The sequence below is a fragment of the Lampris incognitus genome, chromosome 17, assembly GCF_029633865.1.
Source record: "Lampris incognitus isolate fLamInc1 chromosome 17, fLamInc1.hap2, whole genome shotgun sequence".
Classification (NCBI taxonomy): Eukaryota; Metazoa; Chordata; class Actinopteri; order Lampriformes; family Lampridae; genus Lampris; species Lampris incognitus.
In genome coordinates, this window is record NC_079227.1 from 21,706,988 (window position 1) to 21,732,315 (window position 25,328).

The window sequence follows — 25,328 nt, forward strand, 5'->3', positions numbered from 1 at the left end:
ACCTAGCACAGCCCCTTCGCTGATACCTGGCCTGGCCCGTTCTACGTAGCGTGTGGAGGTGAACTGAGGAGTGCCAAATGTGGTCGGGTCTCTAGGTCCTGGTGCACTGGTGTCTGGTTCCCCGCCCTCTAAGAGCTGCCCGAAACTCCTACCTACACCTAGCCGTAAACCCCCACCCACATCTAACTGGTACCCCCTCTCCATAGCACACTGGCGATCCAAAAGATCCTGATCAGCAATGTTACCCCCACCTACGGACGAACCACCCTCTGCCATGTTCCTACCTCTAACACTCAGATAAAATAAAAAATAAAATAAAAAAGTGAAAAGCTCAATTCATTTAAATAATTGAATCTAGAAATCACTAAGAGATTGAAACAATCACACACAATCAACAAATTCACCAATAGATTAATCACATATGCACATATCCAGTAGTTTAGATCAATAGATTATTCACACGAGTCCTTCAATCACATCAACATTAACCTTTTTTCGTGTTTTTTTCTTCCTTCAGTATATACAATTGTCCTGTTCACAAGCCCAGTCCATGGTAACCACAGCTATGACTGTCCAGTGTCCACACAGCTCAACTCCAGTCCACTGTAACATGAGCGTACAGTCTATAGAAATACCTGAGGACGTCTGGGGCTTGATGACGACAGCAGCCTCCCGCGGCGAGCAACTGATGTCACTCTCAGGATCCAGGAGGGTCACGGCACCAATGTAACGGGGGCAGTCCTTTGCTGTTCTATGCTGGTCAGCCTGCTGCATGCCCGTCACTCTCATCATTAGCTCTGCGTTGTGTTCTAGTTGGGTGGGGCCCCAGGTGTTGTGGGGGGGCCCTCAGTCTCTCATCATCATCATCATCATCATGATCAAGGAAGGAGGGGGGACACACAGGACTCTATTTGGCCCACCTTGCCATTTATTTTGGTTTCAAACTCTTCGACAAACGTCCAGTCCTCCAGCGGGAGCGGTGTTTCTTACGGACGTGGGGGTCGAAGTTCAACCACTGCCCGGACTTCACTCGTGTGCGTTAGAAGGAGAAACCGTCCACGGGACTCCGATGTAAGAAAGGATAAACAAGTATTTTATCCCACAGCTTGCAGTATCTTCTTACAGGGATACTCAAGGTTACGTTCTCCTCAACCAGCAAAACTGTCCTACGGTAAGAAACACGTGTGGCTCGGCTCGATCGCTGCTTGAGACTCCCTCCACAAAACAAAAATGGCCTCTCCCGCGTTCCCTCTTCCGTGTACCCACAAGACCTCTCTCTTAAAGCGACAGTACATGTATATGACGGTCGTTGGAAAACATACATAAAAGTAAATAATGACATAAAATAAAATGTAGTAAACACAAATAACAGCACACAGACAGGATTTGGTGATATTTCATACTCAAACAAAATAAAATAAAAACATTAATTTTAACCTGGTTACACATGGAAGTTGATAAAATATCTACAGGACTTGAGTGAGGTTTCATACTGCCCACCAGCTCAATGAGGTCTTGCATATAGGAGAGAAGCAGTCCAAAATTGAAGGCCGAGTTGGATAAGCAGAAAAGGAAGTAGAAGAGAGGATGATGATAGATCTCTAATCTTATCCACAAAGAAAAAGAGAAAGTTGCAGTCAGTATTTGAAAAGGCAGGCACATCAGGAGGTGCAGGAGTAACAATGTTGTTGATGGTACCAAACATGGCCACCGCCGTCAGTATTGCCAGTATTGCCATGGCAATGTCAAACAAGTATTGCCTGGCAATACCCCTTTTTTCACAAACAATATGGTGTTTATTTCATTCAGAAGACTTGAGTAACCTGTAATGAAAACCTAATTTTATGTCGTGAAGAATCTGATTGCACCTGCTGCGATATATAATATCGGCTCCAGCATCCCCGTGACCCCGAGAACAGGATAAGCAGTTTGGATAATGGATGGATGGATATTTAAACCAAGCGTAAAAACAAGGCCCAGGGTATGACCCCTAATGTGTGTGGGACCGGCCACGTGTTGAATAAAATGAAAAAGACTCAGTATCATTAAGAACATCAGAAGACGCTATCAATCAATCAACCAATCAGACTTTGTATAACACTTTATTTTATTTATTACTGTAGCGAATCCGGGGGACAACGCAACCACAGGAGCTGCCGCGGCCGGGAAGCGAACCCGTATCGCCCGTACCGCAGGAAGCATCGCTAACCGCTCGACTAAAGGGTCAGGCCCGCGAGCCAGCGTGTGTTCTTATCCGTGCACGTTACACTTGCATTACTTTATTGATCCCCATGGGGAAATTCTTCCTCTGCATTTAACCCATCCTAGCTGTGTAGCAGTGGGCAGCCGCCACGCAGCACCCGGGGACCAATTCCAGTTCGTCTTGCCATGCCTCAGTCAGTGGCACAGACAGGAGTACTAACCCTAACATGCATGTCTTTTTGATGATGGAGGAAACCAGAGCACCCGGAGAAAACCTACACAGACACGGGGAAAGCATGCAAACTCCACACAGAAAGGACGTTGGACAACCCCGGGGTTCGAACCTACGACCTTCTTGCTGTGAGGCGACAGCGCTAACCACTGCACCACCGTGCCGCCACACACAGCCACCCGGACATATATACACATACAGACAAATGTAACACAAAGTGCTTCACACAATAAAACAATAAAATCGTTTTTGGAGCTTATCGGAGCTACTGATATAGCTCCGATAACGACGGGCGCGGCCATAACATTGATACACAAAAGAGCCACTCATAGCTATGCTTTTGTTAGCGACGGGCGTTGTTAAAAATCGGGACACAAAGAGCCACGCATATCAATAGCTCTGACAACGACTCCTAGAGGATAAATTCTGAGTCTCATCACCAGCCAGTAAGACTAGCTTGGTATAGTCAGAAAGGCACGAACTGAGGAAGCCTCTTGGATGAGAGGCGAAACGTCTTCACGGCTATATACCAAGTCCAGTTGCACTTGATTCAACTCCTTTGGATAACCATGACCTGGATGAATGAGAACATTCACAGATATCTCAGTGGAGTTTTAATACATGTTGAGTAGTATTTTAATTCAACATTCTTCTTCTAAAATGGTACAGTAAAACATTAACTGTACATCACTTTGGGTGTACTACACCTTACCCCTAACACACCCAAAATAATTTGCAAACATTTTCATTAAAATAATAATTGCAATATGATATAATGAATTGTATTCCGCCCAATGACTGCTGGGATAGGCTCCAGCGCCCCGTGACCCTGATTAGGATAAGCGGCTTGGAAAATGGACGGATGGATGGATAATGTACTGGACAATATAATGTATTGGCTCAACTATGTGAAGAGCTCCTCTTTCAACCGATAGTAGCGTCCTTTCTTAGCCATGAGCTCTTGGTGTGTGCCTTGCTCTGCTATGCCTCCATTCTCTATGAAGATAATGTGATGGGCCCTCTCCACAGTCTTCAGTTGATGGGCCACTACCACCACTGTCTGGCCACACGACAGAATTTCTTTCACCACCTGGGAGACACAGCAAATGACATGAGGGCCACATTACTATCAACACTACAAAGCAAGACTTTACCTTAAGTCTTGCCGGAATACAATGTGGGCAACAACCTGACTGGTTCCATTACTCCAGATACCTAAAATCGAACAACAGTCCAAATCAAATGTACTCTAATCCATTTGAATGATAATCTGGTACTAGTCTGCTGTGCATATTGTACAGTGACATTACATCTGCTCTCTTGTTAAACCAGGACAAAAAATAAATAAAAATCTGGGTTTTCTCTGGATTGCTCAAAATATATTTTTACATACGGTATACTGTAAGTCAGTGTCCAGGTGGCTGGTAGCCTCGTCGAGAATAATGATTTGTGGTTCTCTAACCAGAGCTCTGGCAATGGCGATGCACTGCCTCTGTCCAGCAGCAAGCTTGCCTCCACATTCACCAATATCTAGGGAGACACACAGTCAGACATACTGTATATATATTTATATATTGTAGTGGTTATGGGGCTACATAATTCCCCTTATTGAGCTAGTAGGAACGTTAGTTTACAGCTGCTGTTTCCTCGGTTTGGGTTTACAGTGACACACTTCCGCTGCGTGGGTTTTTTGTTGTTGTTGTAATGGTGGAAGGAATAAATGGTGCACGTTGTGTAGCCGAAAGAGAAAGTTGTCACGACTCCTGCTTGAGTTCCTCTACAATATACTATACTATATTACGGATCGACTGATTATTGGTCTGGCCGATTATCGGCTTAGATATTTGTCATTTTTCATATTATCGTTATCGGCATATTTTTATCAGCCAGCCAATATTTTTTAAATCACATATTGAAAATGTTTATTATTTCCTTACATACAGAAAAAAGGCTTTGAAACAATCACATGAAGAGGAGAGATGTGAAAAGAGGAGAAAGGGGAAAGCAAGAATGATCAGGGTGTGCGTTCAAAAGCATAACTACAGCATTATCAGGAGTAAAATCTATCAGACACTCCAGTAAATGTAGCAATCAAATTTCGCTGCACAGGAGCAAGGTTATGAAATAAACTTCAAAATGAAGCCACGACCTTAATATAGCTAGAACTCACCTGAACATTTTTCAGGGCATTTCTAAATGTTGCAAAAGTCTAAATCTTCTCAGCATTGGCAACATCGTTCCTTCAAAATACATTATTGACAATTGCTTTTAAAAACTGTCATAAACTTTCATAAAGGGAGACAGCAAAGGCCAACTCTTTGGTAAACTGGTAGGGCTGTCAATGAATGTTCCAAATTCATATATAACTGAATCGTGGCGGGGGGAACACATGGGAGGGTTTTGTCCATGTCCCATTCTTCAACTTCCATGCCAGCTACTCCTGCTCAATCTCCAAACTGGGAGCACACAGACTCCCATCCACTGCAGGTAATAGACTGGCTATTGATAAGTACCTCATGCAACCCCACTTCAAAAAACTCAAACTATCACTTTAAAGATAAGAGAAAGGGAACATAATGACACTAATGCACATTTTTCAATTCAGTTCAGTCAAAGCCTGCTGGGAGCACTTTAAACAATTTATGTGGAATTATTTTAATATTATAATTATTCAGTTTGATCAAAGTTTAGTTCCTGCTGTCCATGCTGTTTAATTCATTCCATTTTCGTGTTCTGGAAGTTATCTATTATTAATTAAAAAAGAATTCCATTCAGATTGTTAGCTAGTGCCTTGAACATGATGTACTTTAATTTTTCAAATATTTTCTGTTTTACACAAAATTCAATCAAACATATGTTCATTTAAAGGCAGCCTTGTGCTGAGGTTTGTGTTGCTGTGAATTTTGGCACAAATGTTTGTTACATTTACTGCAACTGAATATCGGCCCAAAATATTGGTTCTCGGCCACCATAACATACGGATAATCGATAATGGTATCAGCCCTGAAAAAAAACATCGACCCCTAAAATATATATATATATATACACACATATATACACACACACATATATATATATATATATAAATATATACACACACACACACATATATATATATATTAGGGGTCGACTGTATGATTCTTTGTTGAACCACATTAGCAGCTGATGAGTGTGCGACGCACAAAACAGGCCTGTACTGCAATGTATCAAACTTTTTTTCCTGTATCTATATATATATATATATATATATATATATATATATAATCCAATGAGTCAAGTAAATTCTTTATGAGACAGTACAGGCCTGTTTCATGCCATAAGCAATCATCAGCTGTCAAATTCAAATTCAAATTTTGACAGCTGATGATTGCTTATGGCATGAAACAGGCTTGTACTGTCTCATAAAGAATTTATGCCTGGATTATTTTGCTCCTTATTTGCTGAGCACTTTCCCTACCGTTGAGTTTTCTTTTAACAAAGTTTTATATATATACACACACACACACACACACACACACACACACACACTGCAAAAAAATGACTGTCAACATCTCGGTGTCACTCAAAACTCCGGCCTATACCAGTCACCTTTTGCTGCAGATACTAACAAAAATATTATCATATGGTATCAGTCAGTTGTTTTCATATAAACATACAACAGCTTCTTCCCCAGAGCTGTAGCCTCCATCGCCCCCCCCCACACACACACACACCTGCCTATAGCTGCTGAGGACTAACTGGTACTAAAGCCGCTGCAATATGGACAACTATGTACAATAAGCTGCTGTGAAGAAGAGAGGGGAACATAGAAGGGTGAATAAGATGAACTGTATGTGGTATTGTTCGACGAGGTCAATTGCTGATGAATATTTTCAATTTTGGCATTAAAAAAGGTAATGAAGGTGTTACATTGAGCAATTGAATACAGGTGAGGTGCAAGAGTGTCCGGTGGCTGTAAAATATTGTTTACCATGGAAAACAGGGCTCTAATGTCTCCGACTACTGATGTTGTGAAATTGGGTCTACCATCTGTTCACTTTGCTGTATTGGTCATGCAAAAAAGTGACAAAGGCAAATTCCAGCTAAATGTAAAACCATCCTGCACAAGTAAATGAATGTATTCTTTGATTCAATACTATGGTCATTTTTTTTCTTAGATTCCCCCCCCTCATTTTCTCCCCAATTGTACATGGCCAATTACCCCACTCTTCTGAGCCGTCCCAGTTACTGCTCCTCTGCCGATCTGGGGAGGGCTGCAGACTACCACATGCCTCCTCTGATACATGTGGAGTCGCCAGCCGCTTCTTTTGACCTGACAGTAAGGAGTTTTGCCAGGGGGATGTAGCATGCGGGAGGATCACGTTATTCCCCTGAGTTCCCCCATCCCCCCGAACAGACGCCCCGACTGACCGGAGGAGGCGCTAGGGCAGCGACCAGGACACATGCCCATATCTGGCTTCCCACCCGCAGATACAGCCAAATGTGTCTGTAGGGACGCCCAACCAAGCCGGAGGTAACGTGGGGATTTGAATCAGGATCCCTGTGTTGGTTGGCAACGGAGTAGACCGCTATGTTACCTGGATTCCCCCGTACTTTAATTTCTTAATGGAAATATCTTTGATTTACTTTTCATGCTGCAAAATACAGACCATGATTACCTATAAAAATAATGATATATAGTAATGGTATACTGCCTTTGGCACAAGGCAGTATATCAACTAAGGCAGTATACCAACTCTGTACCTGTATCATACTGTTTCTCCATCACAGAGATGAAACCGTCAGCGCTGGCCCTCCTTGCAGCTTCCTTTATTGTCTCCGGTGTGCAGTCCTTTAGGCCGTACGCGATATTGTAACTTGCCGAGCCAGAGAATAGAACAGGATTCTGTGATACCACGGCCATCTGCAATTAAAGGGGGATGAGGACATCACAAAAACAATCACACACTTCATACACTGGGCGACATGGTTGCCCAGTGGTGAGCACTGTTGCCTCACAGCAAGAAGGTCCTGGGTTCGAACCCCAAGCCATCCTAGGTCCTTTCTGTGTGGAGGTTGCATGTTCTCCCCCGTGTCTACGTGGGTTTCCTCCACGTGCTCCGGTTTCCTCCCACTATCAAAAAGACATGCATGTTGTCTGCGGTGATGTAGCGGTCTAAGCATCGGCTTTGTGTTGATGCAGTTGCCACACTAGGGACCGGGGTTCACGCCCCGGTCTCGTCAGATCTGACTATGTCCGGACTCGATGAAACAACAATAATTGGCAACGCTGTCTTCGGGAGGGGGGGCAGAGTCAGCTTGTGTTCGTCACATGAATGCGTCTCTGTGTGTGTCGGAAAAAGCAGTGGTTCGGCCTGGATTCGCCTTGTCACAAAAGTGGGGAGGCGTCTCCTTCGAGACTGCCGGCCGGAGAGATGCAGTTGGCGAACGCATGCAGTATGAGGGTGGGTGTTTGAACTAAAATAGGGATTGATTGGCCACTAAATTGGGAGAAAAAAGGGAAAATCAGAAATAAATTTAGAAAAAAAAGATATGCATGTTAGGGTTAATACTCCTGCCTGTGCCCCTGACCAAGGCAATGTAAAGAAGAACTGGAGTTGGTCCCCGGGTGCTGCAGTTGCTCACTGCTCCAATACAACAGGATGGGTTAAATGCAGAGAACAAATTCATTGTAAGAATACAATTCTTTGTCAGAATACAATGTCAAATAAAGTGACTTTCATTCATTTCATCATAGACCAGTTTAGCTGTAAACATTTCATATATCCTTTTATTTTCAGGTTGCGATACAGAGCAGTGCCTAGAGGAGAGTTAGTGATTTGTTTATTTCTGCAGTATGGACAGCAGAAATCCAAAATAGCAATTTCAATTATCTATTACTCGTGTCAGTGCTATCAAATACCAAAACATCTGCAACTCAAATAAGCTTCGGAAAAAATCTATCAGGCGAAAAGATAACTCTTTACTATGACTCTGGCAGATCTAGTGTATCCTGATTTGTAGGTTAATCTCTATATGCTGAAAGACTAATATCATGTCAAATCCCAGTCATGATAAACTCTCAGCACTTTCCTGAAAGTTTCTCTTTCTAATAAGTCTCTGTTCTTCTTTACACACACACACACACACACACACACACACACACACGCGCGCGAGTCGGGGGGGGGGGTGTCCATCTTAAATCTTCACAAGATGTTGGAGAAATGATTGCTTTGATTATGGTGACTCTATCATTATCAATTAGAGTAAAAGTTTGATATTGTGAGTGTCCTAACCAGAAATAGTCTGTTGCACCCCATCTCTTTCAACCTTTCCTCTGAACGTAAAACTGCAGGCAGGTACACGCTGGGTACATCTAATTTACTAGAGATGATCTTTCTTCATGCTTTGGTAGCATTATCAGATTGTTAATTCCTGCAATTTAAAATATTTTTGACAACAGCGATAAGCACATAAATGTCAAACAGCTGACATGACAAAAGGATTAAATGTTTGGTACATGATTTGATTTGGATGATTATTTCCTCTGTTAGAATTTTTGTCTCCTTTTCTCCAATTAGCCGTTTTACTATGTGCCATAAAAAAATGCCACATTAGTTTGCCAGTAATCCCAGCGTATAGTGAATAACTGAAATGTCAACATCTTTATATCAGACTGCCTTTAAATTTATGAGTAAATCTGTACTGTGGTATAGTGTGGTATTATTAATCAGCCCGTCCTTATACAGCATACCTTCTGATGCAGGTATTTGTGTTTGTAAGAGTGCAGCGGCTGTCCGTCCAACAGGATCTGTCCCTCTTGTGGTTCATACAGCCTTTCCAGGAGGCTGACGCAGGTCGTCTTTCCACCGCCAGAGGGACCAACCAGCGCTGTGATCTTCCCCGGGCACAGCTCCATAGACACTGACTGGCACAGAAACAGGTCGATAACATAACACCTCATATGATGTTCTTGTTTCAGTTCTTTTTTCTTTTTTTATTGTTGTTGGATTCCCCCCCCTTTTTTCCCCAGTTCTATCTGGCCAATTACCCCATTCTTCCGAGCCTGCAGACTACCACATGCTTCCTCTGATACATGTGGAGTCGCCAGCCGCTTCTTTTCACCTGACAGTGAGGAGTTTCGCCAGGGAGACATAGCGTGTGGGAGGATCACGCAATTCCCCTCAGTTCCCCCTCCCCCCCAAACAGGTGCCCTGACCGACCAGAGGAGGTGCTAGTGCAGTGATCAGGACACATACCCACATCACATCTGGCTTCCCACCCGCAGACACAGCCAATTGTGCCTGTAGGGACACCCGACCAATCCGGAGGTAACATGGGGATTCAAACCGGTGGTCCCCATGTTGGCAGGCAACGGAACAGACCGTCACACCACCCGGATGCCCCTTGTTTAATTTCTGATTGATGTCCAACAGCAGCTTTTAGCCCAACACCAATATTTGCTTATCAACTTCCAAAATTTTGCACCAACACGGACACTGACCTTCAGCGCTGGTTTATGTGGGGATGAGGTGTAGGTGAAGGTGACATCTTCGAAAGTAATCCTTCCCTCCAGCTTTTTAGGAGCCAACTCTCCCGCCTCCTTACACCTCGATTTTCTGTCCAGATAGCCAAACACCTTGGCGATGATGCCGACTTTGCTCACCATCTCTCCAAAACCGTATAAAATCTCCTGATAAGAAAGATCCGCAACTTCAATGAATATTCCTCATCACAAGCAGGCATTTCACAGTCAAATTACACATTTCACGAAATGAAATCAAACAGCGGTATAAATGGTAACCAGATTATTTGCTGTGAAGGGTTATGGCATTGCAGATAGCTGTGCTCACCTTCATGTTGGCTGTCATGGTTTTCTGGTACAAGATGAAGGTCAAGAGTTTGCCAACGCTGAGCTGACCTGAATTGTGCAGACTGCGGCCCTGGATCAGCATGAGCATCCGTATCCCCAGATTCAGCATCTAACGGGGGAAGGTAAAGACAGATGTTTGAGTTTCACAATGATCAAAGTTAAATAACATCCTGAGGAACAGAGATAACATGTTTGTACTGGACCTGGCAATTACAAATGCTTGTTGGTGTTATTATCATCACTTGGGCAAGGTTTGGCACAAAAACAGTGTCAAGAGTTTGCAGCAATTTAAAGTAATCCAAAGGAATTGAATCAAGTGCAACTGGACTTGGTATATATCCGTGAAGACGTTTCGCCTCTTGGAGACTACATTTAGTGGCTGTTTTGACATCGGTTCTATGAACAGTTGATGACGTAATAGAAAGCTGTTCGCACCGATTTATTTTGAAAGAGCAACAGCCAATGGGGAAACTCAAACTCGGCCGTCCGACCAATGGTGACTGTCCATCACTCACTCAGGCACTCACTCACTCACTGACAATTGCCTGTGTAGGGCTGGCCGCGCTATTGCAGTCCTGCCAAGAAGAGAATCCAGAATATGAGAGAGAGAGAGAGAGAGAGAGAGAAAAGGGGATGAAACAGCCCAGAAGCAAGGGAGTGTGAGCTCAATACAAAGAGACAGAGCAGCCAGTAAACAAGAAAGGGCAACCCAAAAAATAAAAAAATGGGGAAAGAGCTCAAGATGAGGGTGAGACTGAGGAACAAATAATCTTTGAGGTAGAACCAGTGCTGATGGAGGATGTTGCCAACAATGTGCTCAGTGACACTAATATGCAAAGAGGAAGGAAAAGAAAGAGATACCGAGAACTGGAAAAAAACAAAGCAAAAAGACTGAGAAGTTTAGGCCAAAGTTATGTTAACACAGTTAATATCCATGTGCCCGCAAAAAGGATACAGGAGAACTGTGCTTCTTGTCATAACAGGTGTCTGAAATTCAGATTTGACCAGAATGTAAAGCGCTTTGAGTGGCTGTTGCAGCTAGAAAAGCGCTATATAAAATGCAACTTGATTGATTGATTGATTGATTGATTGATTGAATTGATAAGGTTTTATATTCTTCTGCATTTTATTTAACTTTAGACATCATCATGTCCTTATGTCTCAATGCTGAACATCCCATCAAGACAAATTCTTAGCATGTGCAAACTTACTGGGCTGTCAAAAAAACTCAAACTTTTGGGCGCCCGGGTGGTATGGCGGTCTATTCCATTGCTTACCAACACGGGGACCACTGGTTCAAATTCCCGTGTTACCTCCGGCTTGGTCAGGCGGCCCAACAGAGACAATAGGCCGTGTCTGCGGGTGGGAAGCCAGATGTGGGTACGTGTCCTGGTTGCTGCACTAGCGCCTCCTCGGGTCAGTCGGGGCACCTATTCAGGGGGGAGGGGGAACTGGGGAGAATATCATGATCCTCCCACCCACTACGTCCCCCTGGCAAAACTCCTCACTGTCAGGTGAAAAGAAGTGGCTGGCAACTCCACATGTATCGGAGGAGGCATGTGGTAGTCTGCAGCCCTCCCTGGATCAGCAGAGGAGGTGGAGCGGCAACCGGGACAGCTCAGAAGAGTGGGGTAATTGGCCAGATACAATTGGGGAGAAAATGGGGGGGGGGTGGAATTAAAAAAAAAGGGGGGAGAAAAAAGGGGGAACCCCCCCTCAAAAAACAACTCAAACTTTAATGTCCACTACAAGGAAGTTGAGTAGACTGATATCAGAGCTGCCATGCAAATTCAACCTGAAAAGCTGAAACGACATAAACAGACAGCAGACTCATACGGGGCTTGGGAAGCATGCATCAAACACACCGACCCTCAGCAACATGGGGGTGTGTGCTTCCTCCTCTCTTCTACACTGTCTACACTAACGCCTGCACTTCCACTGACCCTGCTGGTAGGCCCTAGAAATTTGCTGATGATGCAAATATTGATTGTGGATGTTGTGCAAGATGGAAATCAGTCAGTGCTGAGTCCGTCCTCTGTGCCTCCATAACTGGCTTGGTCATATGCCTCACATGACAAGGTCATACAATACTTCTGGACATTGTGTAGTCTTGTATTATTCAGCAGAGAAGAGCATTGGCTGCATGCTGCCAACCCCCCAAGACCGCTTCCATGGCGGCTCTAGAAAAGCACACAGGCAGGACCATATCTGACCCACCTCACTCTTGCTTCGGGAAAGAGATAACAGTCATAATAAAAAAACAACCAGAATTCACAACCGAACTCCACCCACCTGTCTACCACCTAGTTTCAAGAAAATTGTCTGGCTGGTGATTATCTCAAGCTCATGCAGGGGAACAGACAGTTCGTGTTGTCCTCCCCTGCCGAGCCAAGAACAGATCCAAATCCTTGTCATCTTACTGTTTTTTCTTTTTTTTTTCTTTTTGGCTGGGGTGGGGGAGTGGGGGGGTTATAGAGACAGCACATTGTAACCATCACCACAACCGCCTGTTTTTTTGTGACACATCATTTCGAAGATGCTTGCGTCAGCTGGCTATCATCTGACATAGGACGCAGTCCAAAAATCACACAGTGAAACAGGCTCTCTGGAGTTACATCCCCTTATTATCGCATAATGCAAAAGACTTTAAAAATGACAGTCTGCCAAGTGCTTCAGGCAGTCCAGTATTTAGTGCTGCATCTATTTAAAATCACCTACTCAGGTTAATATTCAGTTCTTTGTATACGCTTTTTAAAATAGGTTCACTCACCAGTGCAATATTATTCTTAACAGTTCAACGATCCATGTATTAGTCAGGGGGCCAAAACTGGTATTGCAACTTAAGTTGACGCTTTTGGGTAGAAGCTGTCAACCTATCCAGTATTCATGTTTAACCCCTTGACATACACTCACTGGCCACTTTATTAGGTACATCTTGCTAGTACCGGGTTGGACCCCCTTTTGCCTTCAGAACTGCCTTAATCCTTCGTGGCATAGATTCAACAAGGTACTGGAAACATTCCTCAGAGAGTTTGGTCCATATTGACATGATAGCATCACGCAGTTGCTGCAGATTTGTCGGCTGCACATCCATGATGCGACTCTCCCGGTCCACCACATCCCAAAGGTGCTCTATTGGATTGAGATCTGGTGACTGCGGAGGCCATTTGAGTACAGTGAACTCATTGTCATGTTCAAGAAACCAGTCTGAGATGATTCGAGCTTTATGACATGGCGCGTTATCCTGCTGGAAGTAGCCATCAGAAGATGGGAACACTGTGGTCATAAAGGGATGGACATGGTCAGCAACAATACTCAGGTAGGCTGTGGCGTTGACACGATGCTCAGTTGGTACTAAGGGGCCCAAAGTGTGCCAAGAAAATATCCCCCACACCATTACACCACCACCACCAGCCTGAACCGTTGATACAAGGCAGGATGGATCCATGCTTTCATGTTGTTGACGCCAAATTCTGACCCTACCATCCGAAAGTCGCAGCAGAAATCGAGACTCATCAGACCAGGCAACGTTTTTCCAATCTTCTATTGTCCAATTTTGGTGAGCCTGTGCGAATTGTAGCCTCAGTATCCTGTTCTTAGCTGACAGGAGTGGCACCCGGTGTGGTCTTCTGCTGCTGTAGCCCATCTGCCTAAAGGTTCGACATGTTGTGCGCTCAGAGATGCTCTTCTGCATACCTCGGTTGTAATGAGTGGTTATTTGAGTTACTGTTGCCTTTCTATCAGCTCGAACCAGTCTGGCCATTCTCCTCTGACCTCTGGCATCAACAAGGCATTTTCGCCCACAGAACTGCCGCTCACTGGATATTTTCTCTTTTTTGGACCATTCTCTGTAAACCCTAGAGATGGTTGTGGGTGAAAATCCCAGTAGATCAGCAGTTTCTGAAATACTCAGACCAGCCCGTCTGGCACCAACAACCATGCCACATTCAAAGTCACTTAAATCACCTTTCTTCCCCATTCTGATGCTCGGTTTGAACTGCAGCAGATCGTCTTGACCATGTCTACATGCCTAAATGCATTGAGTTGCTGTCATGTGATTGGCTGATTAGAAATTTGCGTTAACGAGCAGTTGGACAGGTGTGCCTAATTAAGTGGCCGGTGAGTGTATGTTCTAGCTATGTTGACATCTTTGAAAATGATTTTTTTTGTCATTTTATCATTGTATCATTGTAAGTGGTAAAAATCGGACCTTTTTTCACAATGCTGCCAAATTAGTAAAAATTTGCTCTGGCAATTTTGAGCAAATTTGTAATATTATCCCTCAATATATCTCCTGTGAATGTATGATCGTAACTATTGATAAAAAATCAACTAATGGTAAAACAATATCATAGCCTACCACAGGGGGTGCTGTTTGTGATCAGCAAAGCTGTGATTTGATACAGCAAAAAAACAGCAGCAATGACAGTGAAGATAATCACAGAAGAGTTCTACAGTTCAAACAAAACTATCAAGTAATGGGTGATTTGAGATAATAAAGGGTTTAAGTCTGTTATTTGATGACCAAATAACAGTTACCTCCGGATTCGACCACCAAGTGTTGCCAAAAAACAGGTACGCTAAACAGTTTTCCATCTGCAAGCTAGCTACCCCATCTGCTAGCAAGCACAGATCATTTCATCTTATTTTTTTCCAATTTTTCCCTTCACCAACAGTTATAATTAAGGAGTACTATGTGCACATAAGTTTTTGTGAGCATGTGTACTGGGAATATAGCTATAGCATCTATTATGCATTTATTAGAATACTAGAAGTTTAAATCTGCTGGTTAGCTAGCCAGCTCCTGAGATAATGTAGGCTACAGCTAAAGATGTTGCAGTGATCCACTTTTTTTATTTCTCCTCACGAGAAGTGGTCAAGTAGAATAGAGACTAGAGTAGTGACACTATGTATTTGCCTTTCAGATGAGCCAATATGGAGCCAGTGGGAGCTGTAGTGTGTAAAAGAAGAAGAATGGCAAATGATATTAATTGGGGAAAATGCTTTATTTGTCAACATGACTATGGGAAAAACAGGCAAGATAAACTGCTAAGAAAAGCATCTGAGGATGGACTGAAATGCATTAGACTTAGAGCAAGGGAACGAGTAAAATACAAAGATGTAGAATATGTTGATACCTAGATCGAATTCAGGAATTCCTGAACACAAAAGCCGAAGAGATGCAGTGGCACAAGACATGCTATGCTGATTTTACCCATGCCGTTGTCATTGATCATCTTAAGTGGCGCTTAAACACTAAGGACACACTGGAACCTGAAAGCTGCCCTCGTTCCACTAGAAGTTCAATTGTTCCAGTCATTTGGGAAAAATTAATTTTTTTGTCAGAAGGATAAGCCTCAGGAAAACCTTCACAACATTCAAGTCTTACGTACATCAGAAAATACTCTTCACCTAGCTCGGCTAGACACAGTATTGAGATGCAGGCTTGCAGGAGTCAATGACTTGATTGCCGCAGAGGGCAAATATCATCTTATCTGCTACAGGGCATTCTCCAGGAAGTACCAAAGCACTACGCCAGGAGCAGGTCCATATGCCATTTGCTTAGACAATGTGGCAGATGAGCTTAGAACTGGCCTTGCCAGAGGTGAAATATACTCTTTGAAAACAGTTTGGGAAAGATACTATGAACTTATTGAAGACTTTGACTTAGAACCATCATTTCAAGACAACGCGTGACAAATTGCTTAAAGGGAAAGCATTATTTGTGCAATCACAGAGACCAACTGAGCCCTTACTGATATTTCCTGAAATGACAGCTGAGGCTGCCCCCCGAAAACCTAAGGAAAACAATGGATGATGAACAGGAATCCCAAGATGACACTAAAGGAATGAGTATGGCTAGTTGTGACGATGAGATACTGAGTTGGCTGTATTGGGTCATTAAAGATCAAGGCAGACATCAGGGAGTCCCCAAGACATGATGTCATTGGAGGGATTGATCAGCACCAAGCAGAAGAAGTTGTGCCTGAGAGTCTGTACCTGCTGTTACGACTTCTATGCACTGATGATGGCGACCAAGAAAATATGGATAAACAAACCTTGAACACAAAGCTACTCAGCATTGCTCAAGACATTGTGTTCCTGGCATCTGGTGGACAGAGACCAACACCAAAGCACATTGGAATTGGAGTTGCAGTACACCAAGCTACGCTCAAAGGGCTTAGTGCAGTTACTTCATGCTGCTGGGCACAGTATAAGCTACGAGTCAGTGCTGAGAACAGATACTGCTATAGCAAATGAGGCTGTGAAGCAATACTTTGACAATGGTAGAGTATTTATTCCACAAAACTTTGTCAATGCAAGGCTCCCTGGATACATCATGTATGCAAATGACAACATCAACATTAATGAAGAAACCCTTGATGGGAAAGGAACCTTTCATGCCTCCCAGACTGCAGCTTTCAGACGAAGTGAACCTCAAGAACAAATCCCCAAAGTGAAGCTGAAATCAGGCAGATCAAAGTCACTCTCAATTCCATCAGGGATGTTTGAGCTAAAGGATGCTAAAATGGGATCACAGAAGCCCCCTCCAAAATGTCATGAGCCAGTTACACCAGAAATGTATGATGCAGACACACAACTAACTAAACAATCAAAGAACCAGGATCTTGCTTGGATTCTGTGAAGGCAACAGAACTTGGAAGTTGTTCCATCTTGGAGTGGCTTCAACCACCTTATGTCAAAATCAGATCACCAAAAAACAGTAGCTGGAATGATGCCTATCATAAATTCTACAGCACACGACTATGACACAATCTGGACGGTGTTACAAAACTGCCACAAAATGACTACACAACTGGGCCAAAGGTACACAGTCATAACCTTTGATGAGCAGCTCTACTGCAAAGCAAAGATGCTTCAGTGGCATCTCCAAAAAGAGTGCGAGAATATTGTTATTCTCTTGGGTGGCTTTCATGTGCAAATGAACTTTTCAAAGGTCATTGGTCAGCATCTTGCTGATTCTGGACTGAGAGACATCCTTGAGGAAAGTGGTGCGTTTGGAAAGAACACAACTGAAAACATCATGAAGGGAGAGGGATGGAACCGTGTAGCCCGTGCACACAAACTAACCTTTGAAGCACTTTGGAGAATATTGTGGCCGAGCTTACTGCAATGGATGGAAGATAATGACAGCACAATAGACAACAGTTGCTTTGAGTTGGCAGATGCACTGTCAGGGCACATAGGAAGAGATCAATTATATACATATTTCCTATTTTGCAGATATTGCATTATGCAAACGTCTGCTGCACTTTACTCACTTAACTCTATTACCAATTAATGTCTATGTCACTGTATCCCCTTGTTCACTTGATTTCCTTGGTGTGCACACTCATGTTTGAATGTCCCTTGTGTGTGAATATCACACAAAGTCCAATCCCTTGTATGTGCAAACTTACTGGTGACCGATAAAATAACAGGCATCTGAAATCTCAAGTACAACATAACAAACACCAAGAAACATTTGCAAATGCTGTTTAACACAGATTTGGCCCTTAAAATGACTTGCTTAAGTTATTTTGCCGATACGATGCATGCTGGGATTAAAAGTGGATAAAGACTACGGGTAGGGTTGGGGACATCTGGGTAGCGTAGCGGTCTATTCCGTTGTCTGCCAGCATGGGGATCACTGGTTCGAATCCCCGTGTTACCTCCGGCTTGGTCGAGCGTCCCTACAGACACAATTGACCTTTCGCAAAGTACCACCCCAGAACGGTGCTTGTCCAATCCTACCTTAGCAACGATCCGTCAAGCTTTCAAACACACAGCAAAATGCTGAAACGGTGTGCCTATGGGATCTGCAAATCAGAGACTAGATATCTGAAAAGTTTGGAGGGGGTGTAATTTTCTTTCCCTTCCCGAAACCCAGAACGCAAGAAGCGCAATGTCGGCAATAGATTTCGCAGTATAGCAGACCCCATGGCCAGCTTAATCCATCCAAAATCAACAAAAATACCTGTCTGCTCCAAGCTAAGCTTGCTACTAGCTATTATTGATAGATAATACAGCTAACGTATTATTACTGTTACTTTTACCCACACAATGTGCTGATTTCTTCCTTTATGTTTTGGTGTTTTCCGGCTACTTCCTGGATAGTTCTGAAATGCTAGACAGTCATAGTAACAGTAACTAAGGGGGAAGGGACTTTGTGAAAGGTCAATTGGCCGTGTCTGCGGGTGGGAAGCCAGATGTGGGTATGTGTCCTGGTCGCCGCACTAGCGCCTCCTCTGGTCGGTCGGGGCACCTGTTCAGGCGGGGAGGGGGAACTGGGGGGAATAGCGTGACCCTCCCATGTGCTACGTCCCCCTGGTGAAACGCCTCACTGTCAGGTGAAAAGAAATGGCTGGCGACTCCACATGTATCGGAGGAGGCATGTGGTAGTCTGCAGCCCTCCCCGGATTGGCAGAGGGGGTGGAGCAGCGACCGGGATAGCTCGGAAGAGCAGGGTAATTGGCTGGATACAACTGGGGAGGAAAAAAAAAGGGGGGGGGGGATCCAAAAAAACCAAAACAAAAACAAGTAGATAAAAACTACAGGTAAGGCTGCTGCATGACCTTGTCAACACAAACATAAACTGGTACAAAAATATAATAGTTAATCTCTCTTTTTAGATCAGTGACTTCACACAAATCCAGTGGTGGTCCCTCAGCTGCCGACTTACCCTTCTTAATAAGAGGAAGATGGCCTTGTAGATCCCGTTACGCCTCTTGACTATGTACATCTGCTCCAACACATCATTATACCGCCTCAATTCCTCCTTCTGTCCTTCGAAGCTGTGTACTGTTTTAATCCCTCCTAGAACTTCGGTCACCACGCCTTTGGTGTGCGCCTGGTGGTCTTGCATTTGATTTTCCAGTTCCTATTTGACAAAGAATATGTCGAAACAGAAGAAGTAAGTGACAACAAACTGTGCAAATGGCGGACAAGAGTTAGGACACTTTGTGCTTGTGACCAACACGGTTTCAAATCTATGTGGGGGCGTTTCAATATAGGTCAAGTTGCTATTTTCAAGTTAATAATTTCATCCCTCAGCTGTTATGCTTGACACAGTTACTGATAAAGAGCATAATGCTTAACATGCTTTCCAGCAACAAGAAACCTCAACAGTATGGCTTGGCGACATTATTTGAGGGATATATTTAATTATTTTCAAATACTGGCAGCACCAGCCAAAAGTGAAAAATTATACTTGCACAAGCAGCCAGAGGCATCCAGAAGTTGGATTTATTGAACTTGTGCAGACAGTCTGTGAACAGTTTCCAAAGTATGCAGAGCAACAAGTTCCACAAGGTTGAATCAGTTCATCTGGACACAACGTTTACTGAAAGAGAAACGTTTCATCATTCATCTAAGTAACTTCTTCAGTCTCACCTGACTGCAAGTATCCCCACCCTTATAAACAATACAGTGGCATAACGACCGAAACCAACGATCGGTTTCATATGCAAATTGCCATGACCATTAATTAGAGTTACCATGGCAATGTGTACTATTCACAGAGGATTGGGGAATGTAACCGATAGCCGGTTTTGTTCGTTATGTCACTGTATTGTTTATAAGGGTGGGGATACCTGCAGTCAGGTGAGACTGAAGAGGTCACTTAGATGAGTGATGAAACGTTTCTCTCAATAAACGCTGAGTCCAGATGAACTGATTTGACTTTCTGTGATTTCCTTACCTGGATTATTGCGTATGCATCAAGACATGAACTTTCAACAATTTTTTTTTAACCAAGGGAAGGTTAGCTAAGTGGGTGTATTCTTTTGTAGAAATGTCCTGACTCATATTCACATGCAGTTATACACATTCACATCAGGTAGATGTCCAATGCAAACACATCCTTATATCCAACAGTCCCACTCTTGCTTCCAGATATCGCTCTCTTAGTACAGTACCCACCTGCCTGTAGATGGTGTATTTTTTCTGTAGCAGGAACAAGAGTGGCATCTCTATGCAGGTGAGGAGAGTGAGCTCCCAGGACAGGCCAAACATCAGTATCAGCATAAGTGCAGTTTTGACTGTGCTTCGAACCAGCACGTTGGCATTCAGGGCTACCATGCAGCCCATCCTGTCCACATCTGAGTGCAGGCGGGAGGAAAGGCTTCCTGTGGAGAATGGGGGAGGAAGACAGGTCAAGATTAAGTTACAAACTGTGGTAGAAAATTGCAGAAGTGGTTTCTGAAACTGATTATGTTGCATATCTGGGATTTGGTAATCTTATATTTTAAACAGGTGCAGATTTGTCAACCTATCTTGTATACTGGAGTAAACCAGGATAAACCAAATGGGAATTTGGTTACTCATTGGAACAGATCTGCTTTGTTGTCGCACACACATTTTAATGTAGCCATTGTTTTATGTATTTCTGTGTCCTTCTCACCAGGTTTGTTCTCCTCAAAGAAGTCTATATCCAGCAGAAGTAGGCTGCCATACAGCAGATGTTTCATTCTGTGGTTTAATCTCGCCAGGGTCCACATGAACAAGCTTCCTCTCAAGCCAGAAAACAGTGCGCTGGGGTCAAGAGGGAATTTACAGTCACATGACTTCAACCAACTCCATTTTAATCAAACAGAAAAACATAATCATTTGAACAGCCCATTCTGGGCTGAGAGCACTCACTTTCTGCTTGTAATTCATAATTTGTTAGCAGGGAGAGCACAGACAGAAGAAAACTATACTCTCACAAATTAGGACAAAAATTACCTTCCGAATGAGAGAAGTGCAAGCTGTCCAGTTGCATAAAAGAAGCTATTTTGACGGCTCTCACCACACAGCATATCAACTACTTCCCCTTGGTAATATGGAATAAATGTATCACCTGTTGACATAAAATATGGTTAGGAAACCAGTTAGCACTTCAGTAAGATTCAGTCAATTGTCTCATATGGCATGAGATGACTGAGAGATTGTCCTGAAGCAAAAATGTCAGTGAAGGGAGACTGACTGGTAAATAATATTTTAGGGAAATCTAAATGCACCGAAGCATTCCAGAAAACTGAAAATGAATGTGTGTCACACAGGCAATCCCTCAGTTATACTTTACACCTCTGGGTGCCTATATTCTCTGATATAGTTTATATATTTTACAGTAAAGAGAATTTATAGTGCTACGACTGTCATTTACATCCTTAATTTGCAGCTGTACCACTTAACATTTGCAGGGTATATTGTGCAGACTCACAGATTACACCACAAATGAGGAAAAAGAATGCTGCAGTCACGTAAAGCTTGTCTGGCTTCAAGTATTTCACCACTCTCCACAGCAAAGCACCGGCATCCAGTTTGTCCTTGCCCTTCTTCATTCCCCAAACACTGGGCAGGACCCCTTCCCAAAATACACAGGCAGCCAATGAAGATACGAGGGCCAGGATCAGCATACTGGGTTCGGGGGATGGTCCGCTGTAAGGTCCTGAGGGATGCTCCCTCAGCATCTGTCTAATTTGAAATACAGGGGGCAGCAAGCAGATGAGAGCCACCAGCCTGTTGAGGGCACACTGGGGCTTTCCGTTGGTCAAAATGAAAGTGAACCAGTGAAGAAGGGCCCATTTCATTGCAGTAAAGGCACATAATCCTGGTAGGCCCCCACAACTGATGCACTGTGACAGGGCCAGTCCAGCCCACAGCGCCAACCAGAGCACCGTGTCGAGAAGCAGGATGGCTCCTCCATATAATATCATTCCTGCCATTCTTCTGGGCAGAACTGACCTGGAATAGAGATTTTCATAATGCTGTTATACTGTCTATCCACCTATCAATTCAATGTCTTGTGAATTTGCTTTATTGGCAAGACAAAATGATATACAGTGCATCCGGAAAGTATTCACACCCCTTCACTTTCCCCACATTTTGTTATGTTACAGCCTTATTCCAAAATGGATTAAATTCCTTTTTTTTCTCATCAATCTCCACACAATACCCCATAATGACAAAGTGAAAAAGGTTTTGTAGAAATTTTTGCAAATTTATTAAAAATAAAAAACTGAAATATTGCATGTACATAAGTATTCACACCCTTTACTAAGTACTTGGTTGAGGCACCCTTGGCAGCGATTACAGCCTCAAGTCTTCTTGGGTATGAAGCTACAAGCTTGGCACACCTATATTTGGGGTATTTCTCCCATTCTTCTCTGCAGATCCTCTCGAGCTCTGTAAGGTTAGATGGGGAGCGTCGCTGCACAGCTATTTTCAGGTCTTTCCAGAGATGTTCAATGGGGTTCAAGTCTCGGCTCTGGCTGGGCCACTCAAGGACATTCAGAGACTTGTCCCGAAGCCACTCCTTCGTTGTCTTGGCTGTGTGCTTAGGGTCGTTGTCATGTTGAAAGGTAAACCTTCGCGCCAGTCTGAGGTCCTGAGCGCCCCGGAGCAGGTTTTCATCAAGGATCTCTCTGTACTTTGCACCATTCATCTTTCCCTCGATCCTGACTAGTCTCCCAGTTCCTGCCGCTGAAAAACATCCCCACAGCATGATGCTGCCACCACCATGCTTCACTGTAGGGATGGTATTAGCGAGGTGATGAGAGGTGCCTGGTTTCCTCCAGATGTGATGTTTGGCATTCAGGCCAAAGAGTTCAATCTTGGTTTCATCAGACCAGAGAATCTTGTTTCTCATGGTCTGAGAGTCCTTTAAGTGCTTTCTGGCAAACTCCAAGCGGGCTGTCATGTGCCTTTTACTGAGCAGAGGCTTCCGTCTGGCCACTCTACCATAAAGGCCTGATTGGTGGAGTGCTGCAGAGATGGTTGTCCTTCTGGAAGTGTTCTCTCATCTCCACAGAGGAACGCTGGAGCTCTGTCAGAGTGACCATTGGGTTCTTGGTCACCTCCCTGACCAAGGCCCTTCTCCCCCGATTGATCAGTTTGGCTGGGCGGCCAGCTCTAGGAAGAGTCCTGGTAGATCCAAACTTCTTCCATTTACGAATGATGGGGACCACTGTGCTCTTCGGGACCTTCAAAGCTGTAGAAATTATTTTGTACCCTTCCCCAGATCTGTGCCTCAATACAATCCTGTCTCGGAGGTCCACAGACAATTCCTTTGACTTCATGGCTTGGTTTCTGCTCTGACATGCACTGTCAACAGTGGGACCTTATACAGACAGGTGTGTGCCTTTCCAAATCATGTCCAATCAATTGAATTTACTACAGGTGGACTCCAATCAAGATGTAGAAACATCTCAAGGATGATCAGTGGAAACAGGATGAACCTGAGCTCAATTTTGAGTGTCATAGCAAAGGGTGTGAATACTTATGTACATGAAATATTCCAGTTTTTTTTATTTTTAATAAATTTGCAAAAATTTCTACAAAACCTTTTTCACTTTGTCATTGTGGGGTATTGTGTGAAGATTAATGAGAAAAAAAGGAATTTAATCCATTTTGGAATACGGCTGTAACATAACAAAATTTGCGGAAAGTGAAGGGGTGTGAATACTTTCCGGATGCACTGTATGTGCATTGTTAAGCAATGTCAACATAAACGTGAACAGTTATGCCTGCATCAAAAGAACGTTAATCTAAAGACAGAACAGTTTGGTGAAATAACAGTGATAACAAAGAAACGAGTAATGTAATACTTAATACTTGTAATAAAGTGATACTTGTCTTTAAAAATAAAACCAAAAAGTCCCCGAATGAAGGGATTCACTCGTGCCGTAAAATGTTAAGGCTCGACACACCCACAATATTAGGACGCGTTAGTTGGCAAAATTACCTTCACTATCCTTTAACAATGCTCATTACTGACCAAAATTAGCATGTGAAACGTGACCGTTTCATTAAAGCTGATCAGACTTACCGTCGCTGTGTTTAAAGATAGTGTCCACATGCGTACCAATTATACTTTCACTTTCAGCAGAAGCCAACTTCTCGTCTTCTCTAAAGGCAAGTTTACTTGACATAAAATAAAACCTTATTTCAATCCAAAGTTTTGTAAATGCCGGAAAAGTAATGTTGTTCCCAACAAGAGCGTTGTTTTAACGTTTCTTTCTTTTTTTCTTTTTGTGTGTCTGACTGGCTGAGACCGCGTCAGCCTCGGCTAACCGTATTTTTTTTATCTTTTTTTTTTTTTACAAATCTTTATTAATACAACGGATTCAGTACACGGAGGACAGTATACAGAGCGAGCATACATAACAAAGGAGCCAGGGATACATTCATTTCCATTACATAAAGATATTAAAAGACATACATAAATTTAAAAAAGGTTTTGACGTTATTTTAACGTTACTTTGACGGAATTGTCTGCCCACGCTACCGCGCTACAGGCGTGTACTTTCACTTTATGACCACAGGATGGCGACACTGGTCCGATTTTAATAAGTGACGATGTGTGGCGACAACAAACAGCGATTCTTCTGTTGTACAAAAAAGTTGTGGGACCAAAAAAAAAAAAACATATCCCAGCAGTTTGGGGTCCAGTCTGAAACTTTCTTCATACTAAATGGCTGAAACTGATGTTGTCCATTTAGCTTGGTAGAGAAACTCTGGCAGTGGCTTTGAAGGCAGAAGGGAAGCTAGTCTGTAGGGGGCGCTATGGGCGATCTGTGGAAAGGGCGTTCAGTATTTTATCATCACTTTGACTGGGTAACACAAATGAAGCATTAGTTAAGTATTAGTAACTACTGAATTCATCATTAGTAAAGCATTTGTAAAGCATTTGTAAAGAAAGACACGTACCAATGATTAGTGTGTTAATAGATGTTTATAAATACTTATTAATACTGCAATTCATGATTAATTCATGCACAGAGCTACATCTTAAGTTTGTTAATCATGTACTTACACTTTCTAAAGGATCTTATGATCCTTTAAACCTTTGTGTATCTCAAGGTACTGCTGGCCTTTCAATCTCATTTGTAAATGCTTTGTAAGGCATAGGAAGTCCTCACTTTAGATGAGGTCATACAAAATACTTAACTTACAACTATTAACTACCTGAATTAATCATGAATTGCTGTATTAATAAGTATTGATAAACATCTATTAACACACTCACTAACCATTGGTGCATGTCTTGCTTTACAAATG

The 25,328-nt window shown here is 43.2% G+C and overlaps 1 protein-coding gene across 1 annotated transcript; it reads right to left on the reverse strand.

Annotated features, from left to right (window-relative positions):
• Window positions 1-2,094: 2,094 nt before the first annotated feature.
• On the reverse strand, window positions 2,095-24,325 carry tap2t (transporter associated with antigen processing, subunit type t, teleost specific). The gene is made up of 12 exons (XM_056297038.1): window positions 24,097-24,325; window positions 21,490-22,013; window positions 21,012-21,126; window positions 20,689-20,819; window positions 20,208-20,413; window positions 18,970-19,167; window positions 10,267-10,395; window positions 9,918-10,106; window positions 9,168-9,341; window positions 7,178-7,337; window positions 3,828-3,964; window positions 2,095-3,524 (listed from the first exon to the last, which is right to left on the reverse strand). Exons 2-12 carry the CDS (start codon window positions 21,992-21,994, stop codon window positions 3,339-3,341), a joined length of 2,130 nt encoding a protein of 709 aa, XP_056153013.1. The 5' UTR covers window positions 21,995-22,013; window positions 24,097-24,325; the 3' UTR covers window positions 2,095-3,338.
• Between the last annotated feature and the right edge of the window lie 1,003 nt (window positions 24,326-25,328).